Raw genomic sequence first — 18635 nt, 5'->3', positions numbered from 1 at the left:
GCACCACCCACGCCCCTGTGAAAAAGGTGCTGGTGCGCTGTAGTGAGGCATACCATCCGGAAAAAAGCACGGCGCTGATAGGGTCTGGATTAGTAATGAGCGACCAGGAAAGGGATCTTGGGGTTGTAATGGATCCTCAACGACAATGTTGAGTGAGCATGTGGCAGCTGTGGAAAAAAAGGTAAGTTCTATAGTTAAGAGTCACTAGGAAAGGGACTGAAAACAAAGCTGCCGGTATCATAATGCTATAAACCATAAATCTATGGTGAAGCCACAGTTGGAATATCGTGTACGGTTCTGATCACCTCACCTCAAAAAGGGTATCGTAGAGCTGGAAAAGGTTCAAAAAAAGGCAATCAAAATTATCAAGAGGGCTTGAGCAACTCCCGTATGAGGGAAGGTTGCAACATTGGGGCCTTTTTAGTTTAGAGAAAATGTAAAGGGGGGGCATGACAGAGGTGTATGTATGAGCCTTATATCCAAGCCTGATCACTGAGATCATTCAGAGGAGCACTATTCGTTGTTTCCTGTGTTGCAAACGCCCAACTAGCCTCAACTAGAAGTTGGACATTTAGTGTTGCCAGCAGGGCGGCACCAGGCATGCCGGGGCCCTTGGACACCAGCCTACCCTGGCACCCGTACCCCACCTACCTACCTTTCTCTTGAAGTGAATGCTGCCCGCACCGCGCGCGCATGCCTGCCATCAACCAAGATGACGGCCAAGGCTTCCCTGAGGAGCTGATGCCTCCACCGCCATCTTGGTTGGTGCTACGCACACGTATACCGGCCAAGGCTTCCCTGAGGAGCTGATGCCTCCACCGCCATCTTGGTTGGTGCTACGCACATGTATACCTGCCATCAGCCAAGATGGCAGCAGGGGCATTAGCCCCTTAGGGAAACCTAAGCCGCCATCTTGGTTGATGGCAGGCTTGTGCCTGCAGCACAGCCAGCATTTACTTCAAGGAAGAGGTAGATGGGGCATGCAGGCAGGCATTGCAGGCCTGTGCGGTAGTAGGGGGGGGTGTCTGGGAGCTCCCTCTCTGTGATCCATAGCAGGGTCGGGAACCAACACTGCTGCGGATTGCAGAAGGGAATGCTACCCAATCACCCTAAGGAGGGGCCCTTCAGGGGCCCTCAGCCAGGGCCCAACCTGGCCGCCCTCTGGTTGCGAGTCCCGTGCTATGGAACACTCTTCTAGCAGAGATTTGGCAGGCATCCTTGCTTTTGACTTTCGGGCATCTCTTGAAGACCTTTTTTGTGCCCACAACCCTATGCATCTGTTTAAAATGATTGTTTTATATTACTTTTAAATGTTTTTATGATGCTATACACTGCCCTAATGTTTTGTAAGAGGGCAGTCTCTATATATTTTTATGAATGAATAAATAAAAAATTATGCATGGTGCGGTCAAAGTGGATAGAATTAGACAAATTCATGGAGGATAAGACTGTGAATGGCTACTAGCCATTATGACTATGTTCTGGCTCCACTGTCTGAGGCAGTATTCTCTGAATACCAGTTACTGGGAGTCACATGTGGGGAGAGCACTGTTGTGCTTAGGTCCCGCTTGTGAGCTTCCCATAGACATCTGATTGGCCACTGTAAGAATAGGATGCTGGACTAGTTGGGCCTGAGGCCTGATCCAGCTGAGCTATTCTTATGTCCCAACATTCTTGCACGTTGGCTGTGCTGGGAGACTGATAGGAGATCCAAAAAATCTGTTTTTCATGCACAAGAATGGCCCTTTGTGGTGAATGTGTAATGTAAGAACTGGCCCTCAAAGCAGCCCACCCAACCAGCTTCTGCTCTGGCACCTTCAGTCTGAGATTACATTTCAGGATACTACATCTAGAAAGCAGCTGCTCTACAGTCCTAGATATAGGATGGCTTACTCTCCCACACAACTTTATCACATTGGTTTTCTCCATGTTCTTGACCTGCCCTAATCTCGCCCTTTTGCTCACATTCACATTTTGTCTTCCTGCACCATATTTACAGAGCCAGTAACTGCCAAGCCGACAATCTGTACCCCTAGTTGGGGTAAAATTCACACACTCCAACACAGGAAAGGTGAACCAGATGTCTAAGTTATTACTTCCTCCTTCCTACCACCCCTTCCAAAATTTCAGTTCAAGCTAGGTAGTGTTTAGCAGGCATTCCTTTGTCAACCAAATCAGAAGACATGAAAAAAGACTGATTCCCTCCTACAGTGTTTTGCAATAAAGGAGACTCAACAGACCCTCAACAGAGAGCAAATACCATTCACTAGCTATAGATGGTCTTTCTAAGATGTTTAATGCACTTAATAGCAAAACCATACAGGCAAGTGTTCAAAAATACAGACTCAGAAATAGCTGGTGCCACAGCAGATCAACAATTTATGGGAAGTGCTCTACCATCACACTTCAGTCTCATGCATGCACTTCAAGTGTGCCATGCTGGTGCTTGTGTTATACATGTGGTGACACACAAGTAAAGAGCACCATTCTGATCAGTCATGAGTGACCATATGGTGATGTGTGGGTCTCTGAGAGTCCAATCTCTTTCTCTAGAGTTCTGGGGTCTGAGTAGGAGCCAGAGGGGCTCGTCCTTTTGCAAGGGCCTGGTGATTAATCTTCAGGTGGCTTCCAGAAGCTGCAGGACAAAAAACACACTGTCATTTTTATTATAAAGGTTTATTTAGACCTATGTGTCCAGTTCTTTTAGAGGAAACCAGAAGAGCTGGTAGGACCCATGGCTGAAGCTTCTGTTTTCCTCTTAACTGCTGTAGAAAACCTCTATCATTTATTTCACAGATTATTCACTACACTTTCCCTTCACAAGCAGTCCATGCTGGTACTTTGAAGGCTAGGACAGAAGGAGCTTATCATGTTGGCTAGTGGTTTAACACACTCTGTAAAATGGTTCCTACAATCATGTGGTGCCTATCCTCATTTGCAAAGAAATGAAGAAGGATTGGCTGTGAACGATAGGAGAAATCTGGGTTCCTTGAAGAGAGAGGCTCTAGCAATCTGCACTTGTCCCTTGTCTATCCCCCTCCCCATTGCTCGCTGTGTGGCTGCTGGCCATGGAATGTTTAACAGAGGGTGTACAACAGATGGTTCATAGAGGGTGAAGCCCAAAAACATTGTTCTCATATACACTGCCTTCAGATCCAACAGGGTTACAATACTATTTAAAAAACCAAAAATAGAACAATATCGTAAATAAAACAACAATCAGCACAGAGTGAAAAAGCCACAAAAATAGTAATATCAACCCACAAAGGCCAGAATGCAAAACAGCATTAATCCAGTAAGAACAAAAAGCCCTCTAAAACAAAATGGTTTTAACTTGCCATCTCAAAGCTGACAAGGATGCAACCCACTCTGGGAAAGGAATTCCACAGCCTTGGTGCCACTACTGTAAAGGTCATGCCTACTTCCAACAGTGGAGAAAACAGCAGTGCTTGTACCAATAACCTGTGTGTACAGGTAGCTTCATATGGGAGAAGACCGTATCTTGTGGTATCTTGACCCTAGGCCATTTAGGCTTTAAAGATCAAAAACAACACTCTGAATTGCGTTTAGAGTCCACCTGGAAGTCAGTGGATTTGGCTCAAAATCAGAATTAAATGCTCTGAGGAGCCTCCCGTTAGCACTGCTGATAGCTGCTTTCTGGACCAACTGGAGCTGTGGAGCACTCTTCAAAGGCGGCCCAAGAGAGCATATTATGGGAGTAAAAACTGGATGTCAGAAAGGCCAGGAAAGGATGCAACTGGCATGCCAGCTGATCAAATAGTGAACCTAGCCACTGGAGCCAGCTTGGCATTCAGGAGCAAAGTCACATTCAGGACCACTAACGAGCCATAAGCCTATCATAAAGGAGAGTACAATCCTGTCCAAACAGGCCACATACTTAACTTTTTGGCCAGCTGTTTCCCCAACCAACAGTGCCTCTATCTTGTCTGGGCTAAGTTTTAATTCCTTGGTCCTTGCCTAGCTCATCACTGATTCCAGACTTTAGGACTTCCACTGCATCCCTAGAATTTGATGAAAAGGAGAAATAAAACCTGGATGTCATCCATGTACTGGTGCCACATCACCCCAAATTTCCAGAAAACCTCAACCGTTTCATGTATTATGTTTAACACCATGGGCAATAAACTGGACATATTCAGCACATTTTGTAGACAAAGGATGGAGCAGAAGACTCCCAACACCATCGCTGGAGAGTTATGCTCCCTGAAAGACCAGAACCACCACAAAATCGTCCCCCTCAGTATCATCCCAGCAATGCAGTCCAGGATACTGGGATTAATGGCCTTGGAAGGTGATGAGTGGTCTAGAAAAAGCAACATCTGTGTGCTTGCATACCCCCGCCATTCATTTAAGAACATAAGAAATCAGGTCAAAGGCCTATCTAGTCGAGCATTCCTGTTCTCGCAGAGGCCAACCACATGCCTCTGGGAAGCCTAAAAGCAGAACCTGAGTACAGTATTGCTCTGCCCAACAGCAATTCCCAGGAACTGATATATGGAGGCATTCTGCCTCCAACAGTGGAAGGCTGCACAGTGGAAAGTTGTCTGTGATAGCAATAAGGGAATCTCTTTACTAGAACTAGGTTGGAAATAGACTGAAAAGGATCTAAATATAGTATCTGCCAAGTAACCATAGAACTCGATAGCCACTATCCACTTGGGCACTTTGCCCAAGCATGGTATAACAGAACTTAGAAGAAAGTTGTTAAAATCAGTAATATCAACAGAGGGTTTATTTACAAGTGGCTGGACTGTCTCTCTGCCCCCTCTTTCTGCCCATTTTCTGCTGGACTCCATTCCAGGACCATTTTTTTTGGTCTTGGTAATCACGTGGCATTCCTAGGTCCTTCCTATAATTTGAGGCTGGAGATTGCCAAGCTTACACTGATTAGAATACTATTTGTTCTGTTCTAATGGTTTTGGATATTTGCAGCTCCCAAGACGAGGTGCGCCTGGCACCAACACTTATCTTTTTGGCACCAGGTCAAGCCTTTCCTCTTCTCTCAGGCATTTTAGCATGTGTTTTGAATTGTTTTAAAATTTTTAATTGTTTTTAAAATTGTTTTTAAAAGATGTGTTTTAAAATTTGTATATTTGTTTTAATGTTTTTAGTTACTGTAAACCACCCAGAGAGCTTTGGCTATGGGGCAGTATATAAGTACAATAAATAAATAAAGAGCCTGAAAGTGAAGCCACCAAGAGCTTGGTAGTTTTATTGGCAGGCCAACATCTTATATGAGTCATAATATGATAGTTTTAATGCTTCCTGATACCCAGATCTTCATGTTAAGCCTGGTGTAATCATTAGTTGGCCTGAAAACCTGCATTCAACTTGCATTCAGTCCGTTCAGAAAACTCGGATAAGACTACTCCCTGCACAAGTTGGTGTTGATTTGTGAGATTTTGGATTGAGCTTCCACATAAATACAGTCATTGGGTTTTATTCAACTAAATCCTACTGACAGTAGACCCACTGAAATTAATAAACCTAAATTATCCATGTCTAGTAACTTCAATGGGTCTACTCTGAGCAGGACTTAGTTGAATACAATCCATTGGATTATTTCTTCCCTCTGCACTTTCAATCAGATTTATGTGTAGATGGCTCTTCTTTCCCTCACTGAGTCCCCACAACCAGCTACCATATACCTAGCAAGTATAACTTCTTGGCAGGCCTGAGCCCCAGACCTCATCCTTGAAATTACTTAACTTTGGGCTATTTCATGATGTAAGAAGAGCTCAAACTAGCCTTTGAAGCAAGGAAAAACAGCACAATAGTGCACACAGCATGCTGGACACATCAGACACCTCCTCTCAGCATACACAGTTGTGTCTCCTTCTAAAGTCACAAAGAGTACTTACACAGGGTGATGTGTGCCCATTTTAGAAGTGCCCTCACTTCATATATTCCCCTTCGCTCACATAGTCCAAAAAAGACCCTCTTAACTCAGCAAAATCTTCCAATACAAGACTGGTAGAATCCTCACCAGACAGGTCACTGTCAGGCCGAGGTATCCTGGGATGGGCAGGAGGGACAGGAGGAGACCCAGTGCAAGGGGCCACAGGAGCTGTCTGGACAAATGTGGGCGAATGGCCTAATGGGGCTGTTGTCTCTTCACATTCCTCTGGTTCTTTCTCCACCTCCACGTCTGAAGAGGCAGGTCCCAGGACATGATAGAGGCTGGGAAGACGGATGTCAAATCGCAGGCCAAATTTTGCAAAAAGCTTTTCATTTAGGGCATACAGTTTCTCTGAGATATCAAAGCCAAGGAGGACTGAGAACAGGCGGGCAATATAGCGCTCTTTTGCCAGAAGCAAGTAGAGCTTCTTCCTTGGCCAAGTGATGAAACTGCAGTCAGTCTCTGCTGTCAGTGTCACCTGCAGAGGGAAGGAGAGACGAGAGAGGACAAACTCAGACATTTGTACTTCAGTGCCACAAAGTCAAACTGAAGCTCCAGAGAGATACTGTCCCTAACAAAAAGCTATTATGACTCCAAATTCATGAAAGGAAGTTTATACTGCTCTTGTAAATCGTTATTTGCTGTTTAAACCAGATTAAAGGTCTTTGAAAAAAGAGATTTTGCCGTACGTTGGGGGACACACACATAATCTAAGCAAATATTTCTGCATTTGTTCATCCTTTAGAGCAGGGATGGGGTCACCTTTTAGGCCTCAGGGCCCCCTTCCCTTGTGAGCCATCTGGGGGCCCAAGTGGTGGGCTGTGCCAGAGGCAAAAGTGAGCGAATCAATAAATATGAAATTTACCTTTATATAACAAAACTAGTTTCTACAGACACTTCTCTCTATTCTTCATCAAGGCAAGCAAGATGCATTATCAGAATTCAAAGGCACATTCCAGCCAGACGAAACACTTGAGGAAGACTGCGAAGCAGGGCCAGGGAGGGATGTGGCCTAAGGGAAAGAGGTGTGGCTGGGGAAGGGTGATGAGGGTCTGACCGAGAGGCCTGGGGGGCATGTTCACCCCCTCTGCCTGAGGTTCCCCACACCTGCTTCAAAGAGTAAAGTACAGCAGGGCCCCACTCCTATGGCAGGTTACGTTCCGGACCTCCGCTGAAAAGCGGGACTCATTGAATAGAATGGCACGCGATGCCCGAAAACCACCATAAAGCGGAACAAGCGCCGTATGAGTGGGGCTTTACTCTAATTGCATCTAACTGAGACCGCCGCATTAGCAAAGTGCCATAAAATGAGGCCCTACTGTATAAACTTATGTTCCAAAATTTAGAAATATTTACATGACTTAAGTGAGTATTGTGTCTGCTGGCTGGTTGGCTGCTGTGGAAGAGAAATACGGTTTTCTCTTCAGAAGGGTGAGACTCTTCTGGTGGAACATGTCCCCCTGGGTGAGAGACAGGAAGGGAATGTATACAACAGGGGCCACCAACATGGGCCCCCCAGATGTACATGTCCTCACAGAAGGCTTTGCTGGCACCCACAAAGTCTCCGCACCCCCACCTCCATTGAAATCAGGTTTCAAAGAAGCATTCTATTGTGGTCAACATAATAGGTTTCAGGGGCTGCCTGTTGCAGGGCAGTGTTTGTGCCTACAACAGGTTCACCAATTTGCAGAGACAGGAGAGGCTTGAGTGATTTTTTTCTGTTACTTGGCACAGGGCTAACTGGTGTACTTAACATACGTCCAGCGTGATTAATTGGTATTTTGTGATTTTGCTATTTTATATTGTTTTAATTTATTGTAATTATTGTACTTTGCATATTTTATTTTATTTATTTATTTAATTTAATTTATATACCGCCCTAAGCCCGAAGGCTCTCTGGGCGGTGTACAAAAAGATAAAAAAACAAGCAATGTATAAATACAATACATACAATAAATCAAGAAAACAAAACAAACAAACAATAAAAGAACCAAACAACATCCAAAATACAAATAATGATGAAAATGCTATTAAAACACACTTTAAAATGCCTGGGAGTATAAAAAGGTTTTCACCTGGCGCCGAAAAGATAGTAGCGTCGGCGCCAGGCGCACCTCATCAGGGAGACTGTTCCACAGTTCGGGGGCCACCACGGAAAAGGCCCTGGTTCTAGTCACCACCCTCCGAGCTTCTCGATGGGATGGCACTCGGAGGAGGGCCTTAGATGTTGAGCGTAGTGTCCGGGTAGGTTCATATTGGGAGAGGCGGTCCACCAGGTATTGCGGTCCCATGCCGTGCAGGGCTTTATAGGTCAAAACCAGCACTTTGAATCTAGCCCGGAAACAAACAGGAAGCCAGTGCAGACGGGCCAGAACAGGTGTTATATGAGCGGACCTTCTGGTCCGCATCAGCAATCTGGCCGCTGCATTCTGGACTAGTTGTAGTTTCCGAACAGTCTTCAAGGGCAGCCCAACGTAGAGCGCATTGCAGTAGTCCAGTCTAGAAGTTACCAGAGCATGAACAACTGAGGCGAGGTCGTCACTGTCCAGATAGGGACGTAGCTGGGCTACCAGGCGAAGATGGTAGAAAGCATTCCGCGCCACCGAGGCCACCTGGGCCTCAAGTGACAAGGAAGGATCAAAAAGAACCCCCAAGCTACGAACCTGTTCCTTCAGGGGGAGTGTAACCCCATCCAGAACAGGATGAACATCCTCCATCTGTGCGGAAAAGGCACTCACCAACAGCGTCTCAGTCTTATCTGGATTGAGCTTCAGTCTGTTAGCTCCCATCCAGTCCATTATCGCGGCCAGGCAGCGGTTTAGCACGTTAACAGCCTCACCTGAAGAGGATGAAAAGGAGAAATAGAGCTGCATGTCATCAGCGTACTGATGGCAACGCACCCCAAAACTCCTGATGACCACACCCAGCGGCTTCATGTAGATGTTGAAAAGCATGGGGGACAGTACTGATCCCTGTGGGACTCCACAATGGAGAGTCCAGGGCATCGAGCAATGTTCCCCAAGCACTACCTTCTGGTGGCGACCCACCAAGTAGGAGCGGAGCCACTGCCAAGCAGTACCCCCAACTCCCAACTCCGTGAGTCTCCCCAGAAGGATACCATGGTCGATGGTATCAAACGCCGCTGAGAGATCAAGGAGAATCAACAGAGTCACACTCCCCCTGTCCCTCTCCCGACAAAGGTCATCATACAGGGCGACCAAGGCTGTTTCGGTGCCAAAACCGGGCCTGAAACCGGATTGAAATGGATCAAGATAATCAGTGTCATCCAAGAGCCCCTGGAGCTGGCCGGCAACCACCCGTTCTAGCACCTTGCCCAGGAACGGAACATTCGCCACGGGTCTATAATTGTTCAGGTTATCTGGGTCCAAAGAGGGTTTCTTCAGGAGCGGTCTCACAACCGCCTCTTTTAGGCAGTCAGGGACCACTCCCTCTCTCAGAGAGGCGTTTATTATCTCCTTGGCCCAGCCAGCGGTTCCGGTCCTGCCAGCTTTCACCAGCCAAGAGGGGCAAGGGTCCAGCACAGATGTTTTCTGTATTAGGAATTGTTGTTTTCATATGTTAATGCTTTGTCATTATCGTGAGCTGCTTTGAGATCATCTTGATAGCTGGAAAAGCGGCATACAAATATTAAAATCAAATCAAATGACACGTTTTCTTTAGTCTTTGAGGAGTTGTGTACCATTGGAAATGTAATGAAACAGTACAAACCTATATCATGCTTGGTGGTCTTGCTTGAAAATTCAGTTATTGGATACAGGTGATCCAGACTTGGTGTCAGTTGAAAAGGGAAAGGTTAAAAGTTTCATAGTAGTTGAACCTTAATATCAGTGAGTCCCAAACTTTTTTCCACACGGACCACTTGAAAATTGTTGGGGGTCTTGGCAAACCATTTATGATCTTTATGCCTGTTGTAGCAATTGTAATGCACTATGCTGTATGATGTTTAATTATATTTTATTACATCTTTTATTTCTTATATATTGTATTTTATTGAATTACAATGTGAATTCCATTGAATTCACATTGTAACACAACAAAGCATAATAAAAATATAATAAAAATACTATTAAAATACAATTAAAAATCAATATGAATATTTAATGTGATTGAGGTTCCATCTCCTATCTTCAACCACAAATCTACAGACATGCTGTAGACCATCCGAATGGAGCTTACAGACCATAGTTTGGGAACCCCTGGCCTTAAGCTATTTGGAAGGGGATGTTCTAAAGATTTATAAATTGCTAATTGTAAACTACAATGTTGCAGCAAAAAACAATGGCTTGATACTGGAAGACTGCCTCTTTTCCCACAGTGAAGGAGTGATTATTAAAAGCTTTTGAAATTGCAAGAATGGATATAGTTTGCTGAAAAGACAGACAGATACTTCTATCAAACTTTAAAAAGCAGTGTCAAATTTATTCTTAATTTCAAAGCCTTTTTATTGGTCAATGTCATATGATGGTGAAGACAGCCTTTTGTGTTTCAAACTGCAGGTTATGCTCTATTTCTGTTTTGGGCGCATTAACAGTTGAATCTGAAACTGCAGTTTGATGTAAGATCAGACATTACAAATATCTGTTGGCTATAGGTAGCCACAAGGTGGTATTTTTTTTGCCTATTAGTGAATTTCTCTGCTTTCTAATCTGGGAGGCAAGAAATGAGATGCTGAGAATGGATTGATCATTTGCATGCTTATTGAGTTCAGTAGGACTTACTCCCCTGAAATCTTGCTTAGGATAAGTGAAACTGACCATGGAGGGAGCAGAGGAGGAGGAAGAAAGGCAAGGGTAGGGGAGGAGGAGAGAGAGCAGAGGGGAATGGGAGAAGGCGGGAGGGGAAGAGGAAGGCAAGTTTGATCATGTGCATGCTCTTTGAGTTCAGAGGGATTTACTCCCCTGAAGTCATGCTTAGGATAGGTGACCATGGGGGAGGAGGAGAAGAGGGAGGGAGGGAATGAGGGAGGACTGAAGTGGGCAGGGGAGGAGGAAGAAGGAAGATAGGAGGGGAAGAAGAATGGAGAAGGAAGGGAGAGGAGAGGGGAAGGAGGGAAGGGAGAGGAGAGGGGAAGGAGGGGAGGGAAAGGTGAGGAGGGGAGGGGAAAGGCAGGTCTGATCATTTGCATGCTTATTGAGTTCTGTGGGATTTACTCCCATGCAATCATGCTTAGAATAGGTAAAATTGACCATGGAGGAAGAGGGGGAGGGGACAGGAGAGGGAAGGCGGAAGGGAGGGGGAAGGGGGGAGGCGGAGGCGAAGGAATGGGCAAAAGGGAGGGGATAGGAGGGGAGGGCAGGTTTGATTATTTGCATTTTTTTTAGTTCAGTTGGATTTACTCCTGTACAATCATGCTTAGGAAAGGTGAAACAGACCTGGTGGAGGGGCAGGGAGGGGGGAGGAAGGGGAAGGGGGAGAGAAGGAAAGTAAGGGTAGGGGTAGGGAGGAAGAGGAGGGGAGGGGAAGGAGAGGAGATTGGGTGGGCGGGCACTGGGCAGAGGGAAAGCCCCTTTCCTTTCCAAAAGGAAAACAATTGAACAATATCACTGTTTTTCAGGGTTCCCCCCACCTTTTCTTCCTGCAGCAGGCACATGTAGCCTCCCACCCAAATTTAAACCAAAGCTGTCCTTGGCCACATCCACACCAGACCTTTACTTCACTTTAGACAGTCATGGCTTCTCCCAAAGAATCCTGGGAAGTGTAGTTTGTGAAGGGGGCTGAGAGTTGCTAGGAGAGGCCCTGTTCCCCTCACAGAACTACAATCCCTAGAAGAGGGGCTGACTCTTAAACCACTCTGGCCACTGGAGCTCTGTCAGGGGGAAATAGCAATCTCCTAACAACTCTCAGCATCCTTCACAAACTATACTTCTCAAGATTCTTTGGGAGAACCCATGACTGTCTAAAGTGAAATAAAGGTCTGGTGTGGGTGTGGCCACCTGATTAGCCAAGCCAAGTTACTGTGAGTCTGGATTTTAAAACACTAACAGTTCTTACAGAGCATGCCCGGAATTATAATCTACTTCAATGTTAAATTTCTTAAATTAATTAAAAATCAGTCATGCATTTTTAAACATTTAAACTGCAAAAGATGAAGGTCATAGTATGGAGCAAGGTCAATAATAGGATTACAGGTACTCTGTGAACATGGCGGATTTTTAATTAATTTCAACAAATTATGAGACCACTGACAGAAAAACGTCCAACAGGGGTCTGGATTTTTTTTCTCTTGCTTTCTACTTTGACCTCTTGATTCTCTCTGACTGTTTTGTGTATCGCCATGAAAACATAGAGGGTTGTTAAGCAAGCAATTTTCAGTTCAGGACTATATGTTTTGTAAGGTTTTGTTTTGAAATGAGCTCATGGGAAGCAGCAGAATAGCATGGGGGTGTATTTTTAATTTAACACTGTGGAATGCGAAAAATCCATGCTGGTTATAGTATACAGACACTCTTGTTGCTGTATAATAAATTTAAATTATTTTCTTTAATAATAAAGAAGAAAGAATGCATAGGTTTTCCCTATTTAATTTAATCAGGCCATTTTGACAGGTGGGCAGGCAGGGAAAAATGACATCAGGCCCTGGGAAAGGTGGGCATAGTTAGCCCAAAATTACTTGGCAATGTCTGAGGCCTGGTGGACTTTAATTAGACCCATGAGCTGGAGAACTCCTTTGCCCTTCTAGAGCGAAGGAAGGGAAACAGTTTGAAGCCATCAGCAATGTAAATTTGGACTCACTGGGCTAACTAGACATTATGCCATTCACACATTTAGCAAGTGCTATTTACTTTCATGTAATTAGCAACTGCTAATTACTTTTTTAAAAAAAACATTCATGGAATTAGCAGTTGTGTAGATGTTGTTTTTTAAAGTAAATAGGAAGTCTTGGGGACTCAATCTAAATGGGCCCCTGACAGGGAGGTTTAGTGGGGAGGAAGCTAGAACTTTGTCTCCTGCTATAGTCCAGAGATGGCTCCAGGCTCCTGTGCCTGTTTTTTACATGGGAAAGAAAGCTTCCATTGACACCAATGGGAGAGCTTCTTTGAATGGGAATAGCAGGTACAACGAAGGAGATCAGGACAAGACAAAGGGTTACAGACCTCCAAACCCAATAGTTTGTGAAGGATGCTGAGAGTTGTTAGGAGATTGCTATTTCCCCCTGACAGAGCTCCAGTGGCCAGAGTGGTTTAAGAGTCAGCCCCTCTTCTAGGGATTGTAGTTCTGTGAGGGGAACAGGGCCTCTCCTAGCAACTCTCAGCCCCCTTCACAAACTACACTTCCCAGGATTCTTTGGGAGAAGCCATGACTGTCTAAAGTGAAGTAAAGGTCTGGTGTGGATGTGGCCAAGGACAGCTTTGGTTTAAATTTGGGTGGGAGGCTACATGTGCCTGCTGCAGGAAGAAAAGGTGGGGGGAACCCTGAAAAACAGTGATATTGTTCAATTGTTTTCCTTTTGGAAAGGAAAGGGGCTTTCCCTCTGCCCAGTGCCCGCCCACCCAATCTCCTCTCCTTCCCCTCCCCTCCTCTTCCTCCCTACCCCTACCCTTACTTTCCTTCTCTCCCCCTTCCCCTTCCTCCCCCCTCCCTGCCCCTCCACCAGGTCTGTTTCACCTTTCCTAAGCATGATTGTACAGGAGTAAATCCAACTGAACTAAAAAAAATGCAAATAATCAAACCTGCCCTCCCCTCCTCCTCCCTCCTATCCCCTCCCTTTTGCCTATTCCTTCGCCTCCGCCTCCCCCCTTCCCCCTCCCTTCCGCCTTCCCTCTCCTGTCCCCTCCCCCTCTTCCTCCATGGTCAATTTTACCTATTCTAAGCATGATTGCATGGGAGTAAATCCCACTGAACTCAATAAGCATGCAAATGATCAGACCTGCCTTTCCCCTCCCCTCCTCTCCTCTCCCTCCCCTCCTTCCCCTCTCCTCTCCCTTCCCTCCTTCCCCTCTCCTCTCCCTTCCTTCTCCATTCTTCTTCCCCTCCTATCTTCCTTCTTCCTCCTCCCCTGCCCACTTCAGTCCTCCCTCATTCCCTCCCTCCCTCTTCTCCTCCTCCCCCATGGTCACCTATCCTAAGCATGACTTCAGGGGAGTAAATCCCTCTGAACTCAAAGAGCATGCACATGATCAAACTTGCCTTCCTCTTCCCCTTCCGCCTTCTCCCATTCCCCTCTGCTCTCTCTCCTCCTCCCCTACCCTTGCCTTTCTTCCTCCTCCTCTGCTCCCTCCATGGTCAGTTTCACTTATCCTAAGCAAGATTTCAGGGGAGTAAGTCCTACTGAACTCAATAAGCATGCAAATGATCAATCCATTCTCAGCATCTCATTTCTTGCCTCCCAGATTAGAAAGCAGAGAAATTCACTAATAGGCAAAAAAAATACCACCTTGTGGCTACCTATAGCCAACAGATATTTGTAATGTCTGATCTTACATCAAACTGCAGTTTCAGATTCAACTGTTAATGCGCCCAAAACAGAAATAGAGCATAACCTGCAGTTTGAAACACAAAAGGCTGTCTTCACCATCATATGACATTGACCAATAAAAAGGCTTTGAAATTAAGAATAAATTTGACACTGCTTTTTAAAGTTTGATAGAAGTATCTGTCTGTCTTTTCAGCAAACTATATCCATTCTTGCAATTTCAAAAGCTTTTAATAATCACTCCTTCACTGTGGGAAAAGAGGCAGTCTTCCAGTATCAAGCCATTGTGTTTTTTGCTGCAACATTGTAGTTTACAATTAGCAATTTATAAATCTTTAGAACATCCCCTTCCAAATAGCTTAAGGCCAGGGGTTCCCAAACTGTGGTCTGTAAGCTCCATTCGGATGGTCTACAGCATGTCTGTAGATTTGTGGTTGAAGATAGGAGATGGAACCTCAATCACATTAAATATTCATATTGTCGGGGCCCCCATTAACGTAGTGACAGGTAATGGGAGGTATGGTGTTAGGAGGAGAACAGGCCAGGTAAGGGGAACTCGTCCCAGACAAGTCGTGTCTGTGCCGTGTTCCGGTTCTCCTCATAACCACAGGATTTCGGGTTGTCCTATCAGCCAGCTCTCGGATCTCCAAGTGCTGCTTTTAAATGCCAGGTAGGTATATAATAAAACCTCCCTAGTCCATGATATAATTGTGGATGAGGGCGCCGACCTGGCATGTATAACCGAGACCTGGGTGGGGGAGCAGGGAGGAGTTGCTCTTTCCCAGCTTTGCCCACCCGGGTATGAGGTTCAGCACTGTGGTAGATCCGAGGGCCGGGGAGGGGGGGTTGCTGTGGTCTATAAGAGTTCTTTTCTTCTCACCAGGCACCCTGTCCAGACGGTGACTGGATTGGAGTGCCTCTACCTTGTGCTGGGCCAGCGAGACAGATTGGGAATCCTGTTGGTGTACCGCCCACCTTGCTGCCCAACAGCTTCCCTAACTGAGCTGACTGAGATAGTCTCAGAGGTGTTGTTGGGATCCCCTAGACTTTTGGTACTGGTGGATTTCAACGTCCATGCCGAGGCTGTCTTATCTGGAGCAGCTCAGGACTTCATTGCCGCCATGACAACAATGGGGATGTCTCAATTTTCTACTGGACCAACGCATGTGTCGGGACAAACTCTTGATCTGATCTTCGCCACTGGACATGGAGATCTTCAGGTGGGGTGTTTTTCATCTACCCCATTGTCATGGACAGATCACCGCCTGCTGAGATTTAGGCTTACAGCGTCCCTTTCCCTCTGCAAAGGTGGGGGACCTATTAAGTTGGTCTGCTCCCAGAGACTAATGGATCCTTTGGGTTTTCAGAAGGCTCTGGGCGATTTTCCGGCTGATAAGACTAGTGCTCCTGTCGAGGCCCTGGTCGAACTGTGGAATACGGAAATGACCCGGGCTGTTGACACGATCGCTCCTGCGCGCCCCCTTCGATGTAGAGCTCATACAGCTCCGGGGTATACCCCGGAGCTGAGAGTGATGAAACAAGAGAGGAGGAGGCTTGAGTGTAGATGGAGGCGAACTCCTGATGGATGCAATTATGCTTTGGTAAGTGCCTCCACTAAGTTGTACATAAAAGCGGTAAGAGCAGCAAAAAAGTGTTATTTTGCTGCCACTATTAGATCATCTTTATGCCGCCCAGCGGAGCTTTTTAAGATAGTACGTGGGCTTTTACATTCTGGCCCTCAGGATATCATAGAGTCATCTGAAGCCCGCTGCAACGAGTTTGCGGGGCACTTCCAAAATAAAATCGCATGCATCCGTAGGGACCTCGACTCTAATGTTAGGACAGTTGGATCCATTGAGGTACCTAGATCATGGTCTTGTCCGCATTTATTGGATGAGTTTCAGTTGGTACAGCTTGAGGAAGTTGACAAGATGCTTGGACTGGTGCGTGCAACCACATCGGTACTAGACCCTTGCCCCTCTTGGCTAGTTAAAGCTAGCCGGTCTGGAACTGCCGGCTGGGCCAAGGAAGTGATCAATGCCTCCTTAAGTGAGGGAGTTGTCCCTCGCTGTCTTAAGGAGGCTGTAGTGAGACCTCTCTTGAAGAGGTCATCCTTGGACCCAGATAATTTGAACAACTATCGACCGGTAGCGAATGTTCCATTTCTGGGCAAGGTCTTGGAACGGGTGGTTGCCAGCCAGCTCCAGGCGCTCTTGGATGAAACAGATTATCTAGATCTGTTTCAATCCGGTTTTAGGCCCGGTTTTGGCACCGAAACAGCCTTGGTCTGATGACCTCTGTCGGGAGAGGGACAGGGGGAATGTAACTCTGTTGATTCTCCTTGATCTCTCAGCGGCTTTTGATACCATCGACCATGGTATCCTTCTGGAGAGACTCGCGGAGTTGGGAGTTGGGGGTACTGCTTGGCAGTGGCTTCGCTCCTACTTGGCGGATCGTCTCCAGAAGGTAGTGCTTGGGGAGCATTGCTCGATACCCTGGACTCTCCATTGTGGAGTCCCACAGGGATCGGTTCTGTCCCCCATGCTTTTCAACATCAACATGAAGCCTCTGGGTACGGTCATCCGGAGTTTTGGAGTGCGTTGCCACCAGTACGCTGATGACACGCAGCTCTACTACTCCTTTTCATCTTCCTCAGGTGCGGCTGTTGATGTGCTGAACCGTTACCTAGCCGCGATAATGGACTGGATGGGAGCTAATAAACTGGAACTCAATCCAGATAAGACTGAGACGCTGTTGGTGAGTGCCTTTTCCGCACAGATGGAGGATGTTCATCCTGTTCTGGATGGGGTTACACTCCCCCTGAAGGAACAGGTTCGTAGTTTGGGGGTTCTTTTCGATCCTTCCTTGTCACTCGAGGCTCAGGTAGCCTCGGTGGCTCGGAATGCGTTCTACCATCTTCGTCTGGTAGCCCAACTACGCCCCTATCTTGGCAGTGACGACCTCACCTCAGTTGTTCATGCTCTAGTGACCTCTAGATTGGACTACTGTAATGCACTCTACGTGGGGCTGCCCTTGAAGACGGTTCGGAAGCTGCAGCTAGTGCAAAACGCAGCAGCCAGATTGACAAGGACCAGTCAGTCCTCACATATTACACCTGTTCTGGCCTGTTTACACTGGCTGCCAATTTGTTTCCGGGCCAGATTCAAGGTGCTGGTACTGACCTACAAAGCCCTACACGGTGTGGGCCTGCAATACCTGATGGAACGCCTCTCCCGCTATGAACCTACCCGTGCACTTCGTTCGACATCTAAGGCCCTCCTCCGAGTACCGAGTCATCGAGAAGCTCGGAGGGTAATGACAAGATCCAGGGCCTTTTCTGTGGTGGCCCCCGAATTGTGGAACAGTCTCCCCGAGGAGGTACGCCTGGCGCCTACGTTGTTATCCTTTCGGCGCCAGGCTAAAACCTTCCTATTCTCCCAGGCATTTTAAATGCATTTTAAATACATTTTAAATATATTTAATATATTTTTAAGTATTTTGATGTGTTAATTGCTTTAGTTGTTTTTGATATTGTTTAGCGCACTTGTATTTTATATTGTACTTTTGTATGTTGTACACCGCCCAGGGAGCCATTGGTTATGGGCGGTTTATAAATGAAACTAAATAAATAAAATAAATAAATATTGATCCAGCCTTAAAAAATAATTTAAAATTATGAAATCATTTATATTAACTTCTGAATCTTTCTGTGATTTTAGGATGAGGGAGAAGTGTGGCATAATGGTTAGAGTGTTGGACTACAACCTGGGAGACCAGGGTTCGAATCCCCACACAGCCATGAAGCTCACTGGGTGACCTTGGGCCAGTCACTGCCTCTCAGCCTCAGAGGAAGGCAATGGGAAACCCCCTCTGAATACCGCTTACCATGAAAACCCTGTTCAAAGGGTCGCCATAAGTCAGAATCAACTTGAAGGCAGTCCATTTCAATTTTTTTAGCATCACACAGATGTTTTATACCTCTTTGCATTATATTATTAGACTGGCTGAAACTTTATGAACTCTGCTCAGACATGATTTGTTATGGATGTTCTTAGGATTTTAGTGCAGTTATTTGATTGATATTTTTCTAGATTTTTAATTTTGCTATGCTTTAATTGTTTATTGCCAAGAGAACTTTGGTTATGGGATTTCTAATAAGTGTAATCAATAATAAAATGCTATTTGCCTTCACTATGTTATGCTTGTACAATTGTAAATAAAGCAAGTATCACAAAAACAGATGCCAATACTTTCCAATACAAAAAAAAATTAGATCCAATA

General features: G+C 45.9%; 1 protein-coding gene across 6 annotated transcripts in view; it reads right to left on the bottom strand.

The window, feature by feature from the left end:
* Positions 1–2275: 2275 nt before the first annotated feature.
* The window catches only part of POPDC2 (popeye domain containing 2), a 45753-nt gene continuing 29393 nt past the window's right edge, over positions 2276–18635 (bottom strand). For 2 of the 6 annotated variants that reach the window (XR_009764374.1, XR_009764368.1), the window contains 3 exons: positions 5883–6398; positions 3899–4022; positions 2547–2635 (listed from right to left, as the gene is read on the bottom strand). Coding sequence is in view for 2 of the 6 variants with exons in the window: in XM_061638664.1 (XP_061494648.1) it covers positions 5916–6398 (483 nt within the window). In the remaining 4 variants the exon portion in view is untranslated. Of the gene's footprint in view, positions 2636–3898; positions 4023–5882; positions 6399–18635 lie in introns of all 6 variants that reach the window. The other 4 variants (XR_009764370.1, XR_009764373.1, XM_061638672.1 and 1 more) reach the window with 4 other exon arrangements.

Source organism: Rhineura floridana, chromosome 1 (assembly GCF_030035675.1).
Source record: "Rhineura floridana isolate rRhiFlo1 chromosome 1, rRhiFlo1.hap2, whole genome shotgun sequence".
NCBI classification, from domain to species: Eukaryota; Metazoa; Chordata; class Lepidosauria; order Squamata; family Rhineuridae; genus Rhineura; species Rhineura floridana.
The sequence above is the reverse complement of the archived record's forward strand: the minus strand, read 5'-3'. Positions and strand labels throughout refer to the sequence as shown.